The 18,494-nt window shown below is 42.9% G+C and overlaps 1 protein-coding gene across 2 annotated transcripts in view; it reads right to left on the reverse strand.

Moving 5' to 3' along the window:
• The window catches only part of LOC147800448 (cytoplasmic dynein 1 heavy chain 1-like), a 77,549-nt gene that overhangs the window by 30,256 nt on the left and 28,799 nt on the right, over positions 1-18,494 (reverse strand). For both annotated transcript variants that reach the window (XM_087145180.1, XM_087145169.1), the window contains exons 29-53: positions 18,102-18,267; positions 17,737-17,922; positions 16,995-17,195; positions 16,056-16,338; positions 15,597-15,697; positions 14,844-15,003; positions 13,215-13,452; positions 12,614-12,797; positions 11,799-12,011; positions 10,517-10,669; positions 9,091-9,176; positions 8,262-8,418; positions 7,582-7,815; positions 6,888-7,091; positions 6,306-6,473; positions 5,794-6,027; positions 4,785-4,959; positions 4,259-4,412; positions 3,767-3,932; positions 2,905-3,068; positions 2,430-2,616; positions 1,706-1,801; positions 1,082-1,177; positions 594-665; positions 196-285 (exon numbers count right to left, since the gene is read on the reverse strand). In XM_087145180.1, the coding sequence (XP_087001306.1) occupies positions 196-285; positions 594-665; positions 1,082-1,177; positions 1,706-1,801; positions 2,430-2,616; positions 2,905-3,068; positions 3,767-3,932; positions 4,259-4,412; positions 4,785-4,959; positions 5,794-6,027; positions 6,306-6,473; positions 6,888-7,091; positions 7,582-7,815; positions 8,262-8,418; positions 9,091-9,176; positions 10,517-10,669; positions 11,799-12,011; positions 12,614-12,797; positions 13,215-13,452; positions 14,844-15,003; positions 15,597-15,697; positions 16,056-16,338; positions 16,995-17,195; positions 17,737-17,922; positions 18,102-18,267 (4,168 nt within the window). The remainder of the gene's footprint in view (positions 1-195; positions 286-593; positions 666-1,081; positions 1,178-1,705; positions 1,802-2,429; positions 2,617-2,904; positions 3,069-3,766; positions 3,933-4,258; positions 4,413-4,784; positions 4,960-5,793; positions 6,028-6,305; positions 6,474-6,887; positions 7,092-7,581; positions 7,816-8,261; positions 8,419-9,090; positions 9,177-10,516; positions 10,670-11,798; positions 12,012-12,613; positions 12,798-13,214; positions 13,453-14,843; positions 15,004-15,596; positions 15,698-16,055; positions 16,339-16,994; positions 17,196-17,736; positions 17,923-18,101; positions 18,268-18,494) is intronic.

Raw genomic sequence — 18,494 nt, forward strand, 5'->3', positions numbered from 1 at the left:
AAAAGAGTGTAAACAGTCATTTATTTAGATGAATTCGTGTTTGTACAAGGCCAAAGAAATAACAATATACACATGCTGCTTTTCATCACAGAAAACTATGAACAATGCTCAGATGAATCATACACGTTTGTTCAGTGGTAAAGAATTTTGGAGTGCTTCGGGGCTTTCCCCCAAATAGTGCACCGACATACGTACCTCTCCATTGGCCAGCAGTGTGTTCATGCGCTCCAGGAAGCTAGAGTCTAACACATTGGATTCGTCCATGACAAAGCAGATCTTCTCATCCTACAATGTGCAATCAGATCACATAGCCATGTCAAGTTATATGTACATGTACATTTATCCAAACCATGAGTGTAGAAAGTGAATTTACTGACATACTATTTAAAGCTACTCAGCAAAAGAACAAACTTCTCCACATCACTTTCATCTGTAACAAGCCCAAGTTTGTTTTTTTTCATAATACTAATGCACCAGGTGGGTCAACCTTTGCTTCGACAGTGACCTTGGAACAGAAACACCTGCAGGGTGCACTTTTTATAAATGCCATTGGTGGCAAGAAATATACAAATGAAGACCCCAAGTGTGCATACCTTGCAGCCTGCTCGCCGAAGGACACCTCTCAGATCTTCATCAAAGTCATCTGCTGTGTACTTGTTGTGAACCTAATCAAACGTAAGGATGCATGACAACCAGTTTACAATCACTGCTCTAGATCCAATCGCTGCAGTCATTCTGCAGGCCGTCCAGTATATTTCTAACACAAGTCATTTATTGCACAACAAATCAATCCATATTTGTGATCAAGATTTCCGATTTGTACAATATTCAAAAACAAATCCAATTCCTCTAAGTTCTGCAAAGCCTAGGAGAGCTATATCAAATGCACGAACCACTTCAAATATATCAATGTAGGAAATATCACAGCTTTACGTGAAATCTGGAAGAAAGTTTTCCTAGCTGCATTTCAATAATTTAGGGTCTAGAATTACTACATTTAAAACGCATTTGTACAAATAATGTAAATATGTATTAAAGTGTAAATGTGAAGTATGATAGGAAATAAAAAGTTGCGACGTACCTTGACTTGTACAATACTGAGACCGTTCATCCAAGCCACGAAGCGAGACAGAGTCGTCTTACCAGCACCACTCACTCCAATCAGCAACAAGTGACCCTATCGACAAAAATATAAGGATTAAAGAAAATGACCATGCGCGGGACAGCGAACATTTAACAATGTATTACAGAGATTTACCTCTTCCATCATGTACAAAGTTGAAGATCAATTGCCTTCCAGTGACAAACAAGATTTGTTGACTGTTGTGACGAAGGACATAGTTTTTTGTCTATACCAGAGAGGTGCACAGTGCCCATCATGAAATCAGGGATGTTGTGAATCTTTGTTGGGGGAAAAATACATATCTCACATCAGAGCAGTCAACGGCCGTTTTCCTTCCGGTCATAAGACTGAGAGATTGCAGTGCTGTTTGGTAGTGCGAACAGCACTGCGTAGAACACATGTGCATGCCCTAAACTCTGCAATGTCCATTTCAGACATAAATGACGTCCAACACTGTGCACAAAACTTGTCACAGGTTGTCTTAGAGACAGGAAAGGTGACATTTCTGGACCAACGAAATTACAGCTCTCAGTCCACATCATAAACAATGATCTTCAAACCAAGACAGGCTTGCTTGCTTACCTGTGGTTGTCTGAAGATACGATCGATTCTCAGCACATGATCTAGGACTTCATTGAACAACACCAAGGGTACGTCCAGTTCTTCCTCATAGAACACCTGCGGGTAGAAATGCAGAGTTCAAGACATATCAGTCCTCTATTTTCCCAAGGGGGTAATTGCAAGGTCAGTGTGCTTTATGGAAAACATCATACGGTATTCACCCTACCCCCTAGGGTGTATGTAAAATCATTTAGGGCTGTTAGGGCTAGCATTCATACAAGGGTAGAGAATATATCCCGTTAAAAATTATGTGTGTGGTTATGCATGTTTGTACAAATATGCTAGCCAGTTGATGCCACACCCACCAATGCGCTGCTGAGTCAGATGGCTATTCGCGTTGCTGTTTGATAGGCCTTAACAATAACAAAAAATAAATAAAGAATAATCCTCAAAGAGAATGTGAAAACAATTGATGGGGTGAAATCTGACAAGTATGGTACTCACAATGGAGAAGTATACAGCACTGTAAACAATACTGAGTGTATCCTTGTGATTTTTTTAATACGCTTCACATGGTATAAAGATGTAAAACAGTGCCCCAGTTAAACTTCATCTTTTATTCCTTGCTTTCTAAATCAATAACATGCACAGGTTGTAGACCTTTTCAAAGTGATTCCAAACTTGGAGTCTCTCCAGTTGAATCCAGCTACACCAAAGAAACACAATACAGTGAGCTGTGCCTAACCTTGAGCCTAGCTTTGACATAATCCCTCAGCTCTTCTTGCTCCACTGGGATGTAGTCCTTGGACAGCCAGTTGCTGAAGAGAATGGGCCTCTTCAGTGCCTCACCCTTGTTGATGTTGGGGAAGTGCTTGGTGGCGATCGCGTCGACGTTCTCGTCAGTCCACTGGCGTTCCTCATCTTCAACAAGCCTGGAATGGATCCATCAATTAATCAAGGATTTTGTGAACTCGTTTTTACAGAGTCTGTGAACAACATAAAACTTTCAATACAGAGAACAGGTGCCAGCCACTTCTGAAATGAAGACTAATGATGAGAAAAATGAGAAAACTTAAGACATTCTTCTGGCTGATTTACAATATAACATTATCCAATGATAAAACCTGAAACAATACAAAACCAGACATGGAGCAACATCCAATCTTCTAACCCCTCCCTCACGAACAGAGAGAACAAATGTTAGAAGAAACTGAAGATACCTGTCTTGGAAGAGACGCAGTGCCTCATGGGCCCAGATGCGCACCAGACCTTCCACAGACAAGTTCTCTAGAGGGCGCAATGCTTCTACTATACCACGCACCCAACGAGTCATCTCACGAGGGCTGTAGATGTAATGTGGCTGCATGTCCTGGGTGAAGCGTTCCTATTTGGTGCGATAAGGCAAAGAAAGGGGCAGGATTTTATCAATGTTTTTGCGTTACACCTGCAGCAAAGATAGTAGTTAGCTTACAGATACACAGCCCATGGAGTAGAAAGCATTCCACATGTAATTGCACAAGCATAAACACTGGACTGGTAATCTTTAATATGTCAATCAATCTGTTTCAAACAGGATTATATCTTGATAACACTTCTGTTAGGCTAAGTAATCTTTCTGTTTCACATCCTAATGAAGGCAAAACATGGATTCTCCCCTTTATAGATTAGCACGTCAACTGTGACTTGAACACTAAAGATGCAAATGCTAAAAACATAGATTTCAGTGCCAGGTGACTGTCTACATGATAAATCTTCACGGCTAGTAAAGATAAACAACCAAACTCTATCAAATTACAGATCTATGGTTCTGTATACAGTCAACAAATATACTGCAGCATGTTAAGTCAATCCCCGGCTGCTATGCCCCCTCCAGAACAACACGAGCACTGGCGGAAATGTGTCACTTCAGGTTGCCTCCAGTGACATAAGTAAAAAAACCATACAGAGGTAAGTTATGTAGTAGATTTATGGGGACATTTTCCTGCTGTGCATTTCCTGGGGTAATCCAAAGATGAATGCATCTCAAAGCACATCTAAACATTCTGCAGTGGGTCCACTCTGCATGACAAGAGTTCTCCTTACTTGCGACATTGAGTAGAACTCCACCATGGCGTTAGTGAGTGGCTCGGCATAGGTGCGTAGGCTAGGGATGAGTCGCAGCATGGCACGGTTGAATGTCCCATAGATCTGGGCCAAGGAGGCTGGACCTGGGTAGTCTACGTACACCACTGGAACGTGGCGCAGGAATCTAGACACAAAGTCACACATTTAATACATCTCACTGTCACCAAGAGTGGAAGTATGTTTGCTTGCTCATGAAAATATGTAATAAGTAACAGGGAAACCTTCTTCCCAAAGACTCAAGACAAATGCTCTAAGACACGGCCTTTCCAATAAGGTTTTTGTGTACATGAATACATTGATCCCAGCTTAAAAAACTTCCCGCCGGTCCTTCTCTGCTTCATGACTATGGGGGGTGCTTCTATATACATGCAGATACATGCACTGGTTGGCATCACTTGGGTTGACTGGCATAGATCCCCACATGGGTTGCCATTCTCACTTGGGACCTACCTGTGTGAGAGTGGCTTTCTACCGGGGTCAGTGGGAGGGTTGCAGGCCCCCACGAACTGGATCCGCTCAAAGGTGATCCACATCTGGTCAGACGTGCGGTAGAAGCCACCGTGCTCCAGCATTTGACGCAGGAAAGAGATTACCCGCTGTGTGCCTGCAGGTGAAAAGCAAGACAACTCATGCTACAAGGCAATCCTCTGACCCTACAACCAGACTCCTGAAATTGTTCAACTGACAACAAGCCAAAACTTGTTGGTCATAATGGTGAGCATCCTAGGAGGCTATCATGAGCCAATTTCATTTCTGTGGTAAACAGAAACAATTCAAAGTGTGGAGCACCTTATTGAATATTCTGCATTAACTTCTATGAGGTAGTTCTGAGCTGAAGAGGCTCCATTATTTTGGCCTGAGACTGACGGGCAATAATACTCATGCTACAGCAGGTGATGCTAATGTTGTCTATAATGAACACTAGATTATCCCAGGACTTGGATGTGATCCTCACACATATGATTGGATGTCTTACCGTATTTGTCCATGTCTGGCAGATTGATTTCATCACAGAAGACCACAAGCCACTTGTTGAGTTGGATGGGGGACAAGACGATCCCACTCGGTGTCCGCTTGTATTCGCAGTAGTGATCCAATGTCTTCAACATCAGCTCTGGGGTGGTAGCACTGGAGAAGTTCAGACCAACAACCTGTAAAAAAGCCCACAAAAAAGAAGGTAAAAAATCACAGCAAGGCCACTTTATTTTCTCTGATTTTCAACCTGATCTTTCAGTTTTGTGTGATATGTTCACACATCAGGTATCTCGCACTACCTGAATGCACAAAAGCTTTACTAGCGCCTATTCCAGTGATACAAACCTGTTGCCCTCCGAGGACGTGTTAACGCACAACCTCTCTCGCAACCTTTTGGGGCTGGGTTTGAGTAGTGCTTTAATTTTTGTTCAATTTCAGACAGGTGAAACATGATATTACTGACTACGCACAGTAAAGACAATGAATGATTGGTCTGTGTTATCAACTGTTACATTGGAAGGGAACCTGTCTCTCAACTACTTGGAACATATTATGGGTAATACTACCCTGCATGTGCAAGCTAGGAATGAAAATTGCCATCTCTGGATGCAGTGTTTAGATGTCATGTTCTTATGTGGGAAAGTTTCTTAGCGAATACCTCACATTACATGTGCACCTTTGCTCATTAGGAAGAACAGAAGTATTTCTGAATGATATCTCAAGAGAATGAGTGAAAGGAATTCTTGAAGTTGGGGAATGAAAAATTTGTAAGAGTTTGTAAGGAAAACGAGGGCAAACTAAGTAGTAGCTACATGGAATTCAATTGTGCTAATGAGTCCTCATTCATTAACGGCCCCAGGGTGGAGAAATGCAATCAGAAAAAAAGTCTTGGCCAAGAAAAATGTAAACTCCATGACACTACTTGGGTTTGAACAAGCACAGCGCCATATGTCATCCACCATAATTATTCCAAATGAAATTCATTCCAAATGCAATGCGTGACTACTGACCTCCATGTCTGGCAGGGCTCGGAGGGCACTGAACAGCGTCATGGTTTTGCCACTACCTGGCGGCCCACAGAGCACCATGGGCTTGTGCTCAGCTAGCCAGGTGTACAGTAACGCCTCGTGCCGCACGGTGTCCAGGGTCGGCACCACCACATCAGGGGAGGCCACCTTGTGTGTTTCCACTTCAATCTGGGGCACCTTGTTCTGCCAAGGACTCCAGTCACCGGTGATGCTGACCTGAGGGGACGTGGGAGGAGTCAAAATAAGCCAATGGGTGTTTGGTTTTGATGCTACTTCATTTCAGCAGGCAAAAAGACAACAGTTGGATTGAAACACGCTGCAACTGTTGCTAAATTCTGTTGTGGTTAATATGTTACCAACAACTGTTTCAAAATTTTGTGGGTAACTCGACCACTGTAAAAAACAACTTATCTGATCCAATTTTAAGTTGCATTGAACTCTGATGAAAATGAATGCTAGTCGGAGAACTTTTAAGCATTTAGTGAAGATCCAACCTCATAATCAATGATAGCCTGTTGTGAAGCAGGAGGCAGCGGGATGGTGGTGATACTACGAATGAAATCTCCCATGTCATGACGAGCCTTCATCTTACTGTCACCAGTGAAGGACCACAGAATGGAGTAGATCATGTAGTTGGTGATGTACTTCTCCATTTGTTCCCGCTGTGATGGAAGGCAGATATAAAAAACCCTTATTGAAATGAAGAGAGTCAATGCATACAAATGGCATTAAGACAACAACTTGTGCAAGCCCAAGTGATGGTTACATTTATTCTAAACAGCTAAAATTCAGGAAAAGCCAAAAGCCAACACACCCTGTTAAAAAAAATTCTGGACACCTTCCTGTCATATTTTTACTGGTATTGACAAGAAAACAAAATCTGGGAACAAAAGGAAAAAGGTAATGCAATTTTGACCCCAAGATATTCCAGAGTTTACCTTGCAATAAATCTAGCTCATTTGGCCAATGATAAGATCATAATTTTTAAAGCTACAATATCTCAACATTAAACACCTTCAGAGTAAATAAAGACAACAGGTCAGCTTCCAAGGCTATACTCTCCATCATTACTGTACCTGCATTGGGAAGTCATGATGGGTGTTGTTGTATTGCAGAATGTTGCGAACTCCCTGGTTCAGCATTGAGAAGAGTGAGCCTAGGGCTCTCAGTCTGGTGAAGTCCATGATGTGCTCCTGGGTGAAGGCATACTCCAAGGTACGGATGACCAAAGCGTCGGAGGTGAAGTGTGGGGCCAGGATGTTAGCACAGTCAGTCTGGATCTAAATTATGGACATGGTAGTGAAAACGAAAAGCAAGCATAGATTCAATTAGTAGAAACGCATTCAATTTATTTTTGATTGACAGGAAAAGAGGCTAAGTAGTCAGGATGTCCCAGACACAGCAGGATGTTTCATATCAAACTGCCTTGTAGGACATGGCCCTTGTCGGGGACACGGTATAGATTCCAATACTTAGACTTGGCCAAGATTCAAAGAACTAACCTCAGACATGTGTAAAATGGCATCCATTGACTTGTTAGACTCGGCACAAAATAGAAAAATGCAGATACATGCCCCAAAATTACCAACCCTGAAATGTGCTAGTGTTGGCTTTTCTGAAGAGAAGGCGTTGCCTTTCACTGGCTTAGAAGATATCCAACAATTCAAGTAAACTCTTCACTTATATCCAACACAGTGCTCTTAAAGTTCACAGCACCATCTAGTTCACACAGTGTAAAGCCCCGGCTAGCTGATGTACACCAGTACCAACCTGCATGAGAGGGGATATTATCCCATCCTTGTCCTTGTCAGTACCCTTGCTCAGCTCCTTGGTAGGGACCAGGTCCTCAGACTCCTCCAGAGGAATATGGCGCATGCGGGCCAGGAAGCTCTCACAGACAAGCTCCGTACTGAGCACATCCTCGCTAAACCATACCATGCCACAGCGGCTGACGGTGGCCAAGGTGGCAAAGCGCAGGTCCTGCACTTCAAACATGATGCGCACCTGCATTTTGGGTCGACCAAAAATAGGACACATCACAGATTCTCCTAACGGCAATCTTGTAAGCAGTAAATTAACAGTTTGTGGGGAATCCACTTCTGTGAAGATCAACTGCATCTTGTTGGCAAGTCTCTCCAACCGCAAAATGTCTTGCTTGAAACAATTTTTCAGAAGATTGACAGGTTTTACTTGCATTTTTTCAAAGGCATGCCAGGACAGAATAAACAAAGTTATATTTGGAATAGTACTATTACATGAGAATTCATACATGACTATGTCACTTGAATACATGAAAATTACATTGTAAACAAAGTTGCTCCAGCTTTGAAAATGTATCGTTTGTATGTGTAATTTCCCAGTACTGCATGGAAAGACTACGAGGTTTGGCCAGTAGTCTTGGTATTCTGTCCTATTTACTCAGATGGGAAGGAGACAAAGTTGTAGCTTACATTGTGAGGTAAGCTCAGACGTTCTCCATTGGGCAAGGTCAGCAGCTTGTTGTCGTCTAGCACGCTGTTCAGGTTCTCCACCCACTCTGGGTCCACATCACCGTCAAAGATAATCCACTGTCTCTTGTTGATCTCACCTCGGACGTTGTCTATGATCCTGCCGAGAACCAAGGAGGGTGTGATTGGTTTGGGGTAGAATTATGGGAGGAAACAAACGCCTCCTGGTGGCCATCACGGAAATTATGCCCAAGAAAGAGTATTCTCAATGAAGCTAAGATATGGCTAACTGGTTTTTCACATTGATTCAGGGAAGACCCATGCAAGTGACCTCACACTTTTTCTGCCCTTAGTTGAAGTGCACCCTCACTGGCAAAGGAGAAACAGACTGGTGGGGAGTTTTTCACCTGAGCTTATGTATGTGCTCGGTGCACACGCAAAGGCTATACATATCAACATGATTTGGTTATATGCACTCCATGTGGCCCAAGCTGAAAATGAATAGACCTGTGCACTAACGCAGTGAGTGCCCACCAAAGGACCATCATGTCCATGTAAAAGCACACCCTCTCTTGTTCACGCCCGGAGCAGATAGGAATGCCAGGAGCAGGCTGCAATAGCAGTGTTTTTAGCTGGCTGTTTTATTAAGTAGAACTAAGATCTCCCTCTCAGCTGGGCTTAGATAAGACAATAAATTAGCATGGTTTTTCTGCAATACTCAGCCACTGAAAATGTGGTTAGTTGTGGGTTTATCTCATAAAGTCCTGCAAGTCTTGCCCTGAATCATGTGTCATGGCACTAGTGACTTAAAGTCAGGGGAATTCCATCTTACTTTCTGAGGATGTGTGTGAAGAGGCCGTCAGTCCATTCTCTGGTGTTGGGATCCAGATTACCATACAGGTCTTCTTTGGACATTGCCTGACAAGACAACAAACAGCATTAATCAGTATCACTCCATAATAATGTCAATGTATTATGAACTGTAGGCATGACCATTAGGTAGATCTGTGGAAAACGCTCCCTTGTGCATCATGAAGACGTTACTCTGGTTTAGAAACACTATTTACATTTCATACGGGAAGGCAGAGTTTGTGAAATTAACCCTTGGCTGACAACATCTCTGGCCTCCCAGCACATGGCTCATCCAATTTGTGTTCAAAAGGGTTTATTTCATTTGGTATTAAGTGACAGTATTACTACTTCAGCGTCTTAACACAGCTGGATGAGACTTTTGTAAGTACTTTGCTTTGGCACTGCGGCCTGCCATGATTTGCCAATAACTGGAAGGCAACAAAATCGACGGTGATGTAGCGAGAAACATCTTTACATCACTTTGATTGCACTTGAGACTTGTGAAGACTATTATCCCTACTGCATCATGCAAGGTACAGACCATGTGTGTGAGCTAAAGAGGTAACATAGTTGGAACTGATGTTAAAACACAACGACCATGTCACTCACTTGTGAATTAAGACACCTCTAACCCTACATAGTACTACGAATTACTAGTTGTAGTAAAATGTAGTATTCAGTCCTGTTGCTTGTAAGAGGACATGACCTTATTGTTCTCTGAAGCCATAAGATACAATAGATAAGACAATGTACCATACAGTGCTGTGGCACTATGAATGCATGGCTTTATTGTTCTCTGTACGAGTAACAATGGAAGGAACCTAGCCAGAAGTAGTAATCTGTAGCGTTAGGTCCTTCAGGCTCAGACTATTACTTGGTATTTTGTAGTGCTGTGTAGTGTAAGCCAAACAATCTGCTTGGTGGTTAGGGTTAATCGAAATGTGAAAAAGTGGGGATTGAAAAAACACTCTCTTTTTCAAAATTATTCCACTATCCATCCAAGAACACAAGACAAACTGGAGCAAAGCCAAAATCCTCACAAGCATCAAGCATTGGCATCCACGCTGCATCAGAGAAGCCATCGATATCATCAAGAACAACACAGTACCACAGGACATCGCTCCTGACGACGGAGAGAGCATACTCTCTGAAACGTTGAGTACCACCTGTTCTTTTCAGAACCCCACATACTAAAAAAAAAATATATCCATGGCGCTACCGCAAACCTATCTAGTTTACTTACTATCCATCTGTTTAAAAACAAGTGTCTACTGGAACAGCACTTATGGTTGCATAAATCCCTTGAGGATAAATGCCAAGTAAGGCTTCACCTCTGGTATGTTTGCCACACTGCATCACAGCAGCAAACAAAGCTGTATTTTAGTGATGGTGGGGCAGTATATTACCTTGGGGTCAATGACATGAGCAACTCCTTCCATCCCCTCCAGTCTCTCTAGGGCCTTGAGTAACGCCTTCCAAGCCATACTCTTACCACTGCCGCTAGGACCAACCATCATCAAGCCATGGTTCAAGTTGGAGATTTGGTAGAGCTGCAGCACCTGTGGAGAGAGGGGAGAGGATTTCACCAACAACCTCATAATGTGCCACTGCTTTCAACTCTTCAAAAACCAGAGACAAAATGTCATTTCACAATCTGCTCCGAGCGGAACAAAAGAGGGCGTTTTCTGGTACTCACCACAAAGGCGCACCATGAGACGTGCAAATATATGCGCGTTTGACGCGAAGCACGCTGAGTACGCCTAACTAACTTATTCCGGCATGTATGGTCTTTGCGTACATGCAGAACGTGTGCAAGAACCTGTTTGTAACCACATGTGTTTCTTTCACCGATTGGGGGTGCACTTCAGCTTGGGGCCGATACCGAAACTGATCTACTTTGAAGCTCACAACTGGAAGGTGTGAACTTGTGAAACAATCCATTTACATACATTGTATCAAAAATATGTAAAATCATGATGTCATCTATTCTATCGCGTGTACTTTGCTTGAATGAGACAAACCGATTATTCTTTTTGTAAGCACGCAGCTTTGAAATTCAGACATGTTTGCTCTCTATACAAAGCTCACCCCAAATTTCAGCTCCCATCTTACAAATGCTACAGAAGTTACAAAGACCTTTTCAAACCTCTTGAAGCATTTCAATCTTTTCATACCCTACAGGTCAAGTCCACGAAAAGGTCCTCTTTTTGTCCCACACCAAGTTTTCCTTCTAAAAGACAAGTGAAGTAAAAAATCTTGTGGAATTTGCCATCCAGACACCCAACAGTCATGGACTTGCATTACACTCCAAGAACACAAGGCTACACAGGAACACATGCCAACGATTTACAATACACTGTTTGCCTTGAGGAGACAAACTTTTTCAGTTTATAGTTGGCATCTTGCACATTATTTTTCAGTGCACACTCAATCAGTTATTCTCCTCTGTTCTCTGCGCTGTATCACACTAACACTTCTTGTTACTCACATACAAAAATTGACTTAAAAAAATGTACTGTCCTCAGATAAAAGAAATGTTTGGAAGTGGACTTTCCCCACAAAGCATTATGAAGGATAGCCACTGTACGATAACCTCTTTGTGATGGATAGGAAGTACTTCTTGTCTGCTACTCAGTGAGCTTGCCTGCTGTTCACTACCTAGTCATGGGAGAAGCCAGGACTCCTTACCTTTTGCACCCACTGTGTACCCATCTCATCTCCTTCACCGTAGGTCAGGTACATCTCCTGGCACACCTTGGCCAGCTCACGCCTCAAACCCTTCATCTCAGCCTCAGTGTACTGGACACCAGGGAAGACATCTGACAGCAGACTGTGGAGCAAGGGGATGTCCTCGGCTACCAGCTTGGGTACCATGGTCTCGCACACACTCTGGATCAGGATCTACAAGGAACAGAAAGCAAAGGATGGCTATAATGGCTGCTGTTTCTGGCAACATCCAAAATCAAAATAAAGTTGATACAGAACCAAAGCCAACTAAAAAAGGTGTCTCAGAACTGGAGCATCTCTAAACAAACTGGTGCCTTCTGAAATCTTGAATATACATCGTTCCCAGCGGACACAGCTGAGAGGAAACTCTTAATGCATGTCTTCACAAGAATTCTAATAGGGCATTCCAAACAGAGCTATGTCCTGAGTTTTTGAAGACTTTCCCTTGATAAAGCGACCACCCTTTCATTAAATGTCAGGAGACATATCCCATTGTCATCCCCAGTCGATTGTGACCTACAGATTTAATCCAATCCAAGGTTTACCATCCACCATCATAAGTACAAGACCTCGCACAGGTCATAAGATGCACGAAATACACCACTGTACTGGTCATCTAATAAAATAGTGCTTAGTAGTGTCGAAATTGACCGTGACTAACATTCTGACAGCTTAGAAATCCTAGCCCTACTTCTAAATCGGAACATTTCTTCAGACATTTATGCTCCCCTCCTCCTCAAGACAGAAAACTCCTCAAGGTGCAAATCAGTGCCCACCTCTTGCTCAGGCAAGCCTTCAGAGATGGTCCCCTCATCCACCTTCTCTCCACGCTCAGCCAGCCCTTCCTTGATCCTCTGGATGCGATCTCGCTTGACATTACCAGCGCTGACCAGGACACTCTTGAGAGCACGCAGGCCAAAATCATAGTGGGACTGTGATGACAGTTGCTCGTCGCACAACCTGAGAAAGCAACGATGGTGGTTTACTCCAGTTTGTGATATGATATGCTGGCGATTCTTTGGGATGGAATGGTCATGTGTCACATTCATATCTGTACCAGTGAATGTGACGCTGCAAGCATTGCATAACCAGGATACACCACTAGCAATGTGTCATGCCTTTACCTCAGGTGCCATGCGTACAAGGTAAAAAATAAATGTCTTGCATCTCAGCAGTCAACAAGTCTCAAAGGTAATGTTCCTGGTAGATATATTTCTATTAAGTTAGTTTTTGTTCTCAACGCTAGCCATGAAGAATGCATCATCCTTCCAGCATAACTGTTTTAAAAACCACCGTTTTCATAAGAAATGTAATATTATATTAATTACGATGATGCTTATGCCAATTTATTGATCAGAATATTAAAAGGCTCCTTACTGAAAGAAGGGCACAATCTTGGAGGCCAGTTTCTCAGCCATACGGAAGCCCTGGGAGTACAGCATGACTTGGGCAATCAGCTGCCTGTCAGGCTTGGTCATGGCCAGGGAACGGAAGAGCTTCTTTAGGTTGTCAGGCAGGTTGGAGCGGCCGGCGTAGCCAGGGTTCATGGTAATGAAGATGGCCATGTCTGGGTTGACACGCACCTGCTTGCCCACAATCTCAACACTGATGCGCTCTAGAAATTGCAAAGGCAAAAGGAGGTTTCATTAAAACTTGACTGTTCACATGATCATTCGATCTGAAAGTTTACTGTTAAAAGTAACTATATTTATTCAGGCTGTTATAATTGGATAAAAACTGCTCATCAAGGAATCCTTCTGCTAAGCCATCTGCGCTTTGATTACAGAAGTGTTTTTCTAACCAGTTCCAGAGAATGTCAGCACAATCAAGGTAATCTATTATGAGGGAGTAGCTGTTCTCTGAGCCTCTGATGGTGCAGGGAATACCTAATTCCCCATTTGTTTTGGACACACAAAATGTCCAAGGAGTCTGTGGAGGTGAATGATATGTTGAACTTACCACCTGTACAAGGCCTGTGTTGAAGAAAATATTCTTCCATGGCAGGACCACGTACAAATGACTTTTAGTAGTCAGTACTTGTGGTGTTTTTCATTTGTGACTGCACATCAAAAATCAGCCAATATATCTTGCCTTTTTTGTTACATTTGTTAGACTTTTGCCAAAATAATACCGCTGGCAAATGTTTGAATCAGCGTAACACAGGAGAAGTGAGTTTTACCACGGACCATTTACCCAGGGATGTGCAACTTAAGCTAAGAGCTGGTTCAATGCGTGTTACGGCCGGCACAATATCAAAGCAGAAATTAAGTGGGACTATGTAACACTTCCTCTAATAATAAAACATATATTAACATATGTCTACCACTTTGTTTTCTTGTAATACTTTAAGTCAGGGTACACCCTGCTCAAGATATTTCATCCTATACATTCTGAGAAAAGTGTACCACAAATTGGGGAATTTTGCCTCATTAAAACTTCGTTTCTGCATGAAATCGATTAATGAAGAAGATTTATTTGTCGAAACGAATAGATTTAAGCACTGCGTCGGCGTGTCGTCTCGGCATAACCATGGCTGCACTGTACATGCTGCATGCTGCATGCTGCAACGTGTGTCACGTGGTTGCGAGTTTTGTTTGAGAAACCTGCAGGGGTAATAACAACCCGTTACACGCATGGAACCAAGGTTGCACATGTGTTTGCACTGGGGCAGCTCGCGCTTGCACATCCCTGGGTAAATGGTACGTGGTTTTACCAACAAATACTGCATCCAGAAATTTTGTTATTTAATCTAAATTTTGTGACATCAAGGATAGTATTCCCTCTTAAAGAATTTTCAAAAATTGAACACGATTCAAGTCCCACGACTTTGCTGAAAGCTTTACATGATGTCACTTCACTTCACAACTGCATTTACAAATCCAGATGAGTCAGCCTTCATTCCAGGTTCACTACCAGCTTCTTTCAATCTCAGCTTAGAATATTATTTCCTCTCCCAGTCCTGAAGTTGCTTCCAGGACCTTGGTTTTGTCAGAGTGACAGGGTTACCTTTGGATTTGGTCTCGCCCAGTTTCTCCTTGAGTGCCTCCTGGATGGTCTGGATCTGCTGAGACACAGCTGACAACATCCTCTCCTCCAAACGATTGAACTCATCAAAGCATCCCCAGGCTCCCACTTGGCACAGACCCACAAAGATGCGACCCATGGCCTGGGCAAAAGGGAACATTCCAAAGTAGGCTGAGACTGCTCAGCAAGAAGATGCCATGGCCAAATTGTACATGATATGTCTATTTCACATCAAGATCTTTAGGTTGCTTCAAAGTTTTAATTCTCTAACATAAGTGATGTTGATTGAAAGGTAGTATAGGATCAAGGAATCTTTCTGAAGTAAAACATAGATAGCTGTGTCCTCAAAAGAACACCTAACCCCACAATTCAAAGAAAAATGCATGTTGAAGAATGCATCCAAACTACCAATTCTGTCAAACCTACGTGTAGACCACTCATGAACAATCTTTGGACACAAAAATGGAATCTGTTTTGATATTACATGTATCTTGGTGTTTATTCAGTAATGTCCGCACAAAACCCGTTTCACTTCTTTCTGGATACTTTTATCCCGATTCAGTTTTCTGGAAAACAGCAAAAAGGCAGCATTTACCTTTGGCTAACTACATCCTCCAGTGAAAAATGCATTGATTTGGAAAGTCCTCAGATAATGACCATATCATATGATTCAAGTACGTAATAGCTTGCAGATTGGTGCTTAGCACATACATAAGTCAGAAAGAACCTAATTACCTGAAAGTCAAACCTCTCGTCACAGTTGAAGACCAGTACAAAGCGTCCCAGCTGGTGGCCCAAGGCCTTCACAGATTCTGTCTTGCCGGTACCAGCAGGACCTGAACGAAGTGGCAAACGGTTACCAGTACACAGCATTTTCTGCTTCAAAGGATTTTTACCACCACTAGCTCCAATGTTCTTTAAAAGGTTTCCAAATTTTCAATCTGAAGAGCTACCAGAAATTTATAAGGCTGTTCAATTCTGCATTATAAATGCAGCTACATGTACAATTCAATTTCTTAAGTCACTATTTTACGGAAGACCCATAACAGAACTGTGGGATGGAATTCAAAACAGGTAGATTTTACAAGGCTGACTATGGAGCAAGATGTTTTCTAACAAGAGCAAAGACAGGTGAATTCTGTGTACTCATCTGGAAGAGAGTGCGTGTATATTGCTTTGCTAGTTCTAACTCACCAAATGGTGATCCACCAAGCCTTCCCTCTAGAGCCTGTGTCATGGTCAGGTAACAACGGTCAGTCAGTGGTGTCTGGACAAGCTTGTCCTGCACACCCAGGTACTCAAAGCCGTAGTTGAAGCGGGCATTGGCCATCTGGATGGACAGCTGCTGCAGGACGTCCGTGTGCTTGGGGTCAAAGTAGAAACGCATTTGGCACAGCCAGTCGAAGGCTGTGGGGCTGTTGGTCTTGTTCTGGATCAGCATACGGGTGACATCACGCTGGTGGACTAGCTCAGTGATCTAACAGTTGTTGAGGAAGGAAACACAGAAATCTTAGCATCTTCTGAGCACTTGATTTGGCATGCCAAAAGGAGAGGATCAACTGAATTCAGCCCAAACCAGCTGGAATCGATTGTATCTTTGCAAGCTGAAGTCCTCTCTCAGTTGGTAGAGTATAGTCAATGCTCAGATATGACAACTTGCATTACATCTGTTCAATTCTCATATGTGAAGGACTGGTATATCTGCGTGTGCAGTTTTGACAAATTAGATTAACCGGACCTCCCTCGGTTCTTTTTGGAAAATGCATTTTGCCGGACAACTGTCCAATATTCTAAGGGCATACCAATCTTTGTTACCTGGTAGTGAAAGTGCACTGCACTTGAAGAGTTGAAGTTTTTGTATGACACTATGATTAAGAACTCTCCATGGAGTCTGCAGTCATTGACATGACGCCAACATGACAGTGGCACAAAAGGGGAATGGAGAGAAGCCATTTTTTTCCCTGGAAAGGTACCCCCCTCCAAAACAAATGGATCAGCCACTGTATAACGATGTCTGACGAGGCATCATTCTCATTCGGATCATGTTAACAGTAAAAACACCTGGTTAAGTTTTTCTAGGCTAGGGCCACAACAATACTGAGCAGCTGTTCTGGAAACCACTGCACGACTAACCAGATGTTCCAACTTCTTGCGTCTGACTGGCGGCTGTTCCTGTAGCACCGAATCAGCCAGGACCTGCAGTGTGCTCTCCACTGTCTGCAGCACGCCCTTGAGAGGGGCCATGTCCCCAGTCCCACCCTGGGCTATGGATCCTAGGGCTTTATCTGTGGACTCTGACCAGGAGATCTGGGCTGACAACACCACAAGCTGGGCCTACAAGCAATGAGAGGCAGGGTTTAACCATGAACAAGAGAGACTTGGAGGCCAAGTTCGTGTTCTATCCCACATACTGAGATATGGATCTAGATAACCTTCCATTATTGCTCTCACTGTGTTCTAACACACACACACACTGGCTTTAGAGCTAGCAAAAATACGCCCTTGATAACTCCACAAAATTTCCATTGGTACAACGAACACCACTGGTGGGGCAGGGGTATCCTCTGCCATGTATCTTGCATCAAATGGGATTTCCATCAACTACAATATTCTATAGTTGCCTTGACTTTAGAGTCATATTCAGTTTTAATCATGTTTCATTTTCTTTGAAATAATCAAACACCGATAAATAATCAATAACCTATGAAGCAGTTAGTGCTATTGCATGTTAAGGCATACTATTACAGTTTTAGGAGGGCACAGTGCAGAGGTCATTCAGAGGATGTATCAAAAAATTTCAGCAAAACACTCTCCTTAAAAAAACCAACATAGTAACTTTGATTATTCACTTCAAGGATACAGTCTACAAACAGACCTGATACTGATCCACCCATTCCAGGTACTTTGATGCATCAATGTCTCCCTCTCGGAACTGGGCTACACCCACTACAGCCGTAGCTAGCAGCTTAGCCAATGTCACCCTCATCTCATTCTCCACTAGGGTCAGCCATTCATTGATCTTGGGGTGCTCTGTGATGGACACAGGGGTCTTGAACGCAACCTACATGGAGATAAGGTCAATGAGATAAATAAGCAGCACAAGGTCCAAGATAAGATGTGATTCCCCGTATCAACAGAGGCCACGATTAAAATCTGATCCGCTCAATTGCCCATGAACTTGTCGCAAACGATTCCCTCAGCATACCCTCTCCCAATGATTGTTCAAGTCTGAGTAATTACCTCCTCTCCCTCTTTGGAGGCAATTCCCAAGACCAGGCTGAGATCCTCACTCAGGTTCAGGGATGCCACACCGGCAAACATCTTCTTGAAGTGCTTCTGGAGTTTCTCCACATTCTTACTGTTGCCGATGATCTCCAGGAGGTCTTCATCACCAACAAAGTAGAACCTGTCCGGAATGGTTAAATTACCTGAGACATCTTGCAAGGACAGCGATTTCAGTTTTTTCTAAGGCTTGCTTTGTGAGTTAAAACAAGCCTTACAGTGTAGTTTACGTATGATATTGAATATTTTAAATAAGTATGTGTTGATCAGTAAATGCTTATTTCATTGGAGTGTGCTTGACTCACTGGTGAATTTAGTATTTGTAAGTCAAAGGTGTGATAAAACGCCTGT

Source organism: Acanthaster planci, linkage group LG01 (assembly GCF_054643075.1).
Source record: "Acanthaster planci isolate LZ-2023a linkage group LG01, COTS_SCS, whole genome shotgun sequence".
NCBI lineage: Eukaryota > Metazoa > Echinodermata > Asteroidea > Valvatida > Acanthasteridae > Acanthaster > Acanthaster planci.